We start from the raw sequence: 5,337 nt of genomic DNA, 5'->3' as shown, positions 1-5,337 counted from the left end.
AGATAGGGCTAGCAAGACTTTCACAAAATGTGATAGTGAAGTAAAAGTACCTAAGATAATGAAGCACATGAAGTTTCTAAAATTAAAGATTTGAGTGAGACCTTTCACCATGTATTAAATTTCATAGATTTCTTTAAATAAAGATGGATGATGTACGAAGAAGAGCGGATAGGAGTTTAATATGCAAGTGAAGAAGAGAGCCTATAGGCATGCACTACAACCGCATCACACACACAGATATCCTCACCCCGGTTTTAAGTGATTGTGCGCGCAAGAAGACTAGTCACGGGTTTATCTTGAAAGACTCGTCTCTCCTACTAGTTAATATATACATCACATTTCACAGTAATAGACAGAACATACAGACACATATTCTCTCTCTCATAAACCCCAAAACCAACCAACACAACAAAAAAAAAACCATTCTCCTCAAAAACCACATCATTTCTCTCTCAAACTTACCCATCAAAACCCCCTTCAAATCTCTACCTTCTATCCTCAAACTCATTAGAGCACCTTCTACTCTCTTCTTCTCTCTCTAGCTCTGTCTGTTTCTTTCTGAGTTTTTCTGTCTGTCTTTCTCACTCTGAAACCTTCCATCTTCTTTTTCTTTTTCTTCTACTTCTACTGCTTCTTCTAAGTTTTCTACACATACAGAAATCACCTTTCTTTTGAACCTTCTCTTCTTCTTCTTTATATTTTCAAGAAAAAATATGGCTCTTATGTTGGACAGTAACAATAATAACAACATGATGAATAACTCGTCATCATGTGAAGGTGGAAGTATATTGTTAGCATTAGACTCAAACAAGTCAGTACCAGCTCCATTTCTTACTAAAACTTACCAGCTTGTTGATGATCCAAATACTGATCATGTTGTTTCCTGGGGTGAAGATGATTCTACTTTTGTTGTTTGGCGTCCACCTGAATTTGCTCGTGATCTTCTTCCTAACTACTTCAAACACAACAACTTCTCAAGCTTTGTTAGGCAGCTGAATACCTATGTACGTATAAAAAAATACTGGCTTTTCTTTCCTTTTTAAGGTGTTTTAATGAGTTAGCTAGTTGATACATATAGTTTGATGATTTAGCTGATGAATTTTGTTTCTGTGTTTGGTTTGTTTTTCAGGGTTTTAGAAAGATAGTACCAGACAGATGGGAGTTTGCAAATGAGTTCTTTAGAAAAGGGGAGAAACATTTATTATGTGAGATTCACAGAAGAAAAACTTCACAACCTCAACAAGTTTCTATTAATGGTGGTGGGTCTGGTTTCTATAACCCATTCACTAATAGACTGAGTATATCTCCGTCTGATGATAATTCAGATGACCAAGTAAGTTGGTGTGACTCAGCTGATCCCTTATTATTATCATCTCCTCAAAGTCATTATCAGTATCATGTTGCTGGAGGTGGAGGAGGATTCAATATGAATGGAGGTGGTTGTAATGGCAACACGAGTTCGATAATGGCATTATCAGAAGATAATGAAAGACTAAGGAGAAGTAATTCAATGCTAGTATCAGAGTTGGCTCATATGAAGAAACTCTACAATGATATCATCTATTTTGTTCAGAACCATGTGAAGCCTGCAGCTCATCCTACTAGCAACACATACTCGTCACAATCTCCATTTGTTATCACTAATAACAACACTAGTAACCCTACTTCAACATCACTGGCTGTTCAAAATAAACCTCAGAATTACCAAAACCAAAACCTAGGGTTTAATTCACAACAACCCATACCACCAAAACAATCTCATTATCATCATCAACAACAACAACAGCACCATTTTAAGGTTCCATTAAGCCCTAACGCCACTACAAACAACACAACAAGTAGTACTTCTCTACCTATGCTTGAAGAACACAACAACAACAATGGTAGTAGTAAAACAAAGCTGTTTGGTGTGTCACTATACTCATCAAAGAAGAGATTACATCCAGAACCTCCATCAGATATGGATATTAACAAGTCAAGGTCAATGCTGAGTAAGAATGATTTAGGCTTAAATCTCATGCCTTCTTCATACTAGAAGATGTTTGTTGTTCTCTACTATTAATTTTGCCTTATTTCATTTTGGTTCTTGTTAGAACTTATTAGAATAATGTCTTTTAACTCTTTTAGTTCTTCTTATTTAGCTAGTAGTCATAGAGAAAAAAGTAGCTAGGTTTTTTGAATGATGATGATGCATGTATGGTTGTTTGTGTGCATTGATGTTAGTGTATATATATTCAAGTTAAATTTGATCTGATCACCTTTTTTTTCTTCTGTTTCTTGCTTGACCATCCAATATATACTGAACCAACAATGATGATGAAGTTGAAACTAACAAGACAATACTAAATTTTTTGGACTTTCGTACACACCAAACATTTGCCACTTATGGTTCTACTGTTGTTTTTTCATTCAGTTACCATTAATGTAGCTCGCTAGATTTTAGTTCAGAGCCTTCTGAGGAAAGTTATCAGCAGGTTCTCTTCATCAGAACACAAGTAGTCAACTAGTCATGCTGATTTTTCATTTGACCATCCCTCTCTACCTAGCTAGAGCTAACTCATTAAGCTGTCTCTCTGTGAACTAATTAAAGTACGCTCCATGAAGTTAGCTCAGAAAAGGGTACTCACTACTCTCCATTAATTAAGCTTGTAATCATAATATTTGCATTTTGTGATGATGGGATTTTTAGCTTTAAGCTGTGAATGTTCCATCTCCATGCATATATATCCTCGGTCTTCTCGTTCAGGGGAGAAACAGACCAGCCTTCTTCATAGTGCAAATTTTGACGAAAAAGCACTCGACAAAGAGCGAAGTAGATACTTATAGACGTATTTATTCAGTGTAAACCTACGGCAACCAAGCTGTTTCATTGCTAGACATCATTGCTTTTCCTTTTATCCCTCAAACAAAATGTCATAATAATATTTAGCTTCTAGCTAGAGATATAGACTATTGGAACTTTAGTTTCACACTAACTAGAAAAGCCCTTCTTTTCATGACGTTGTTCGTTTCCACGAGAAGATCCTATATACTTTCATTTTGCATGGAAAAAAGTTGTGTTTTTTTTTCTTATATATATTTAGATTATAAATGTAAAGATTAGCTAGATTGAATCAATTATGCGGATAGATAGTATTTGACTGTATCTTCTTTTCCTTTGCTTTCTTCATTTTTAAAGAGAAAAAGGAGAAGAAAATGTACTAATAACAAAGGTCTTAGTCTTGGAAAGACAGTGATAAAAGAAGAGAAAAAGAGAGGAATATGGATATTAAGATGGATTCTTTTTTCTTTTCCTTTTTAGAAGTAGGTCCTCGAAATTTAAATACTAGTAGATATAGAATATCTTTGGAACCCAAAAAAACACTAAGAAAAAGAAACAAACACAAATGCATAATAACCATATTATATACTATGTTATGTTGGGGCAAATCATTTCTCATGATCTAAAGCAAAGAAAAAACCCAAACCCTATTTTTATTTGGTTAAGAAATACATTTTGGAGCCCTTGGACAGTCCATGCAACATTGCAATCACATTTGATTGCGTATCTATAACATGAGAAACCCTAAAACTTTGTCCTTTTGCATTTTGGAGGGATCACACGTGATTTTTGTTCACTCGTGTACTGTAGTTGATGAGGAAGAAACAAGAAAAAGAAAAGAAGAAGAAGTCTCTTTTAACTCTTTAGTAGTCTCTGATAATGATATGGACATGAAAAAGGTTAATTGGACGAAGGAATAGCTATAACTTTGGTTTTACAAAAAGAAAAAGGTGAGGAAGAGGAGAATATAATCTCAGTGTGAATCATATATTCAGATCCTCATATGTATAGTAGGGTCAAATGTTGGTCTATCTGATACAAGATTGTGACCAAGTTTTTCCACTAAATTGCTATTGTCTACCGTTGCTTAACCAATTTCTTAAGCTATATAAGTTTAAACTTTTATTCATTAATTGTTTTTTTTTTTTGAAAAATGAGTTTATATTTTTGGAAATAAATTTTCTAAAAAATCGAACATGAGGGGAAAAAAGCCTGGCTTGATTGGGGTATATCCAGATTAAATGGGGGTATACCTAATAAGACAAAAGCTATGTCATTTTGAAGTGAAAGAAACCACCCTTTAACCTTGTATTTTTAAAATGGTTAAATTGTCCCTACAATGATTAACGCTAATTTAATTGAAATGATTAGATTAGTTAATTAGTTAGTTGATTTATATTATATGAGTGGATTTGGAAATAATTGAGAGTAAGAAAGAGTATAAAGTAGTAGAGGAAGTTTTGGGAGGGAAAGTTAGGGTTTTTGAGAAATTTGTGATATGAGTGAGATGAGTGATTCTAATCCTGATTTTGAAGTGGGGGAGTTTTCTAACTTTCCTCCTACAGATAAGTACTTGTATGATGATCTACCAAATCATGATCAAGTGGATTATATGCATGATCCTCACTTTTATTTTCCTCAAACTCAAGATGGGTATGGAAGTGATGAATGTCTTGAACCAAACGTAGAATCCAATGACCCAGAAGAAGAGAATGGAGCTGCAAGTAATCAGGTAGACAACTTATGTGGTGAAGATTGTGATTTTTCCGTGCAAATGATGGATTTTGGTTTGTTTTTTTTTTCACTTTACTGCCCAGTATCAGCAAGGTCGACGATTATCGACCCTGCCGACTGTTAGAGCCGGCGTGGTCTTCATTTAAATAATGCCCGACTTTTCATGAGCAGTGTTAAGTCGGCAAGGTCGAAAATTTGAACCCTGCCAACTACCAGATTTTTTTCAACACATGAGACATTATTTGAAAATGTTTAAGTCGGCATTGTAGTGGATACGTCGACCCTACCGACTATACTTTAGTCGACATTGTCTTATTTTTCTACCATACCGGCTCTATTTTAGTCGGTGTTGTTTTATATATCGACCCTGCCGATTTTTGCGGTACATATCAACTAACTTGTGATGTTTTATAGATTGCATTGGTACCGATGACAGATCAGCCTCAAGCTCACAATGTTAGAGGTCCTGATACTTCCGCACATTATGCTTATGATTTGGAGTGGAAGGAAAAAGATGACGCGATCAAGTGGGTCGTTGAGAAAGCAAAAGAGAAGATGTGCGTTCTAGTGAAAAACACCCAACAAAGAGAAACGCGTTTGAAATGGTATGCAAGTGTAGTGGGTCATCGGACGCAAATCACAAGAGAAAGGGTTATCTGTATGATAAGAAGACGACTAGGGTGTACAAGACGAAGTCAAAGAAGTGTGGATGCCCATTCAATATTATTTTTTGGAGGAACAAAGAAACCGATAACATGTGGAGAATGAATAGAGTTGATGTT

General features: G+C 35.2%; 1 protein-coding gene across 1 annotated transcript; it reads left to right on the top strand.

Annotated features, from left to right (window-relative positions):
• The first annotated feature begins 221 nt into the window (after window positions 1-221).
• LOC113297897 (heat stress transcription factor B-4-like) lies at window positions 222-2,271 on the top strand. The gene is made up of 2 exons (XM_026546475.1): window positions 222-1,004; window positions 1,130-2,271. The coding sequence occupies exons 1-2, from the start codon at window positions 714-716 to the stop codon at window positions 2,033-2,035; spliced, it is 1,197 nt and encodes a 398-aa protein (XP_026402260.1). The 5' UTR covers window positions 222-713; the 3' UTR covers window positions 2,036-2,271.
• Window positions 2,272-5,337: the final 3,066 nt, after the last annotated feature.

This window comes from Papaver somniferum, chromosome 1 (genome assembly GCF_003573695.1).
Source record: "Papaver somniferum cultivar HN1 chromosome 1, ASM357369v1, whole genome shotgun sequence".
Lineage (NCBI taxonomy): Eukaryota > Viridiplantae > Streptophyta > Magnoliopsida > Ranunculales > Papaveraceae > Papaver > Papaver somniferum.
This window is presented reverse-complemented; position numbering and strand designations above follow the sequence as displayed.

Bases quoted from the DNA above. Each gene is read 5' to 3' on its own strand.
- LOC113297897 (XM_026546475.1), top strand. From the start codon at position 714: ATGGCTCTTATGTTGGACAGTAACAATAATAACAACATGATGAATAAC. The intron at 1,005-1,129 runs GTACGTATAAAA...TTTGTTTTTCAG, and splicing joins TTAGGCAGCTGAATACCTAT to GGTTTTAGAAAGATAGTACC.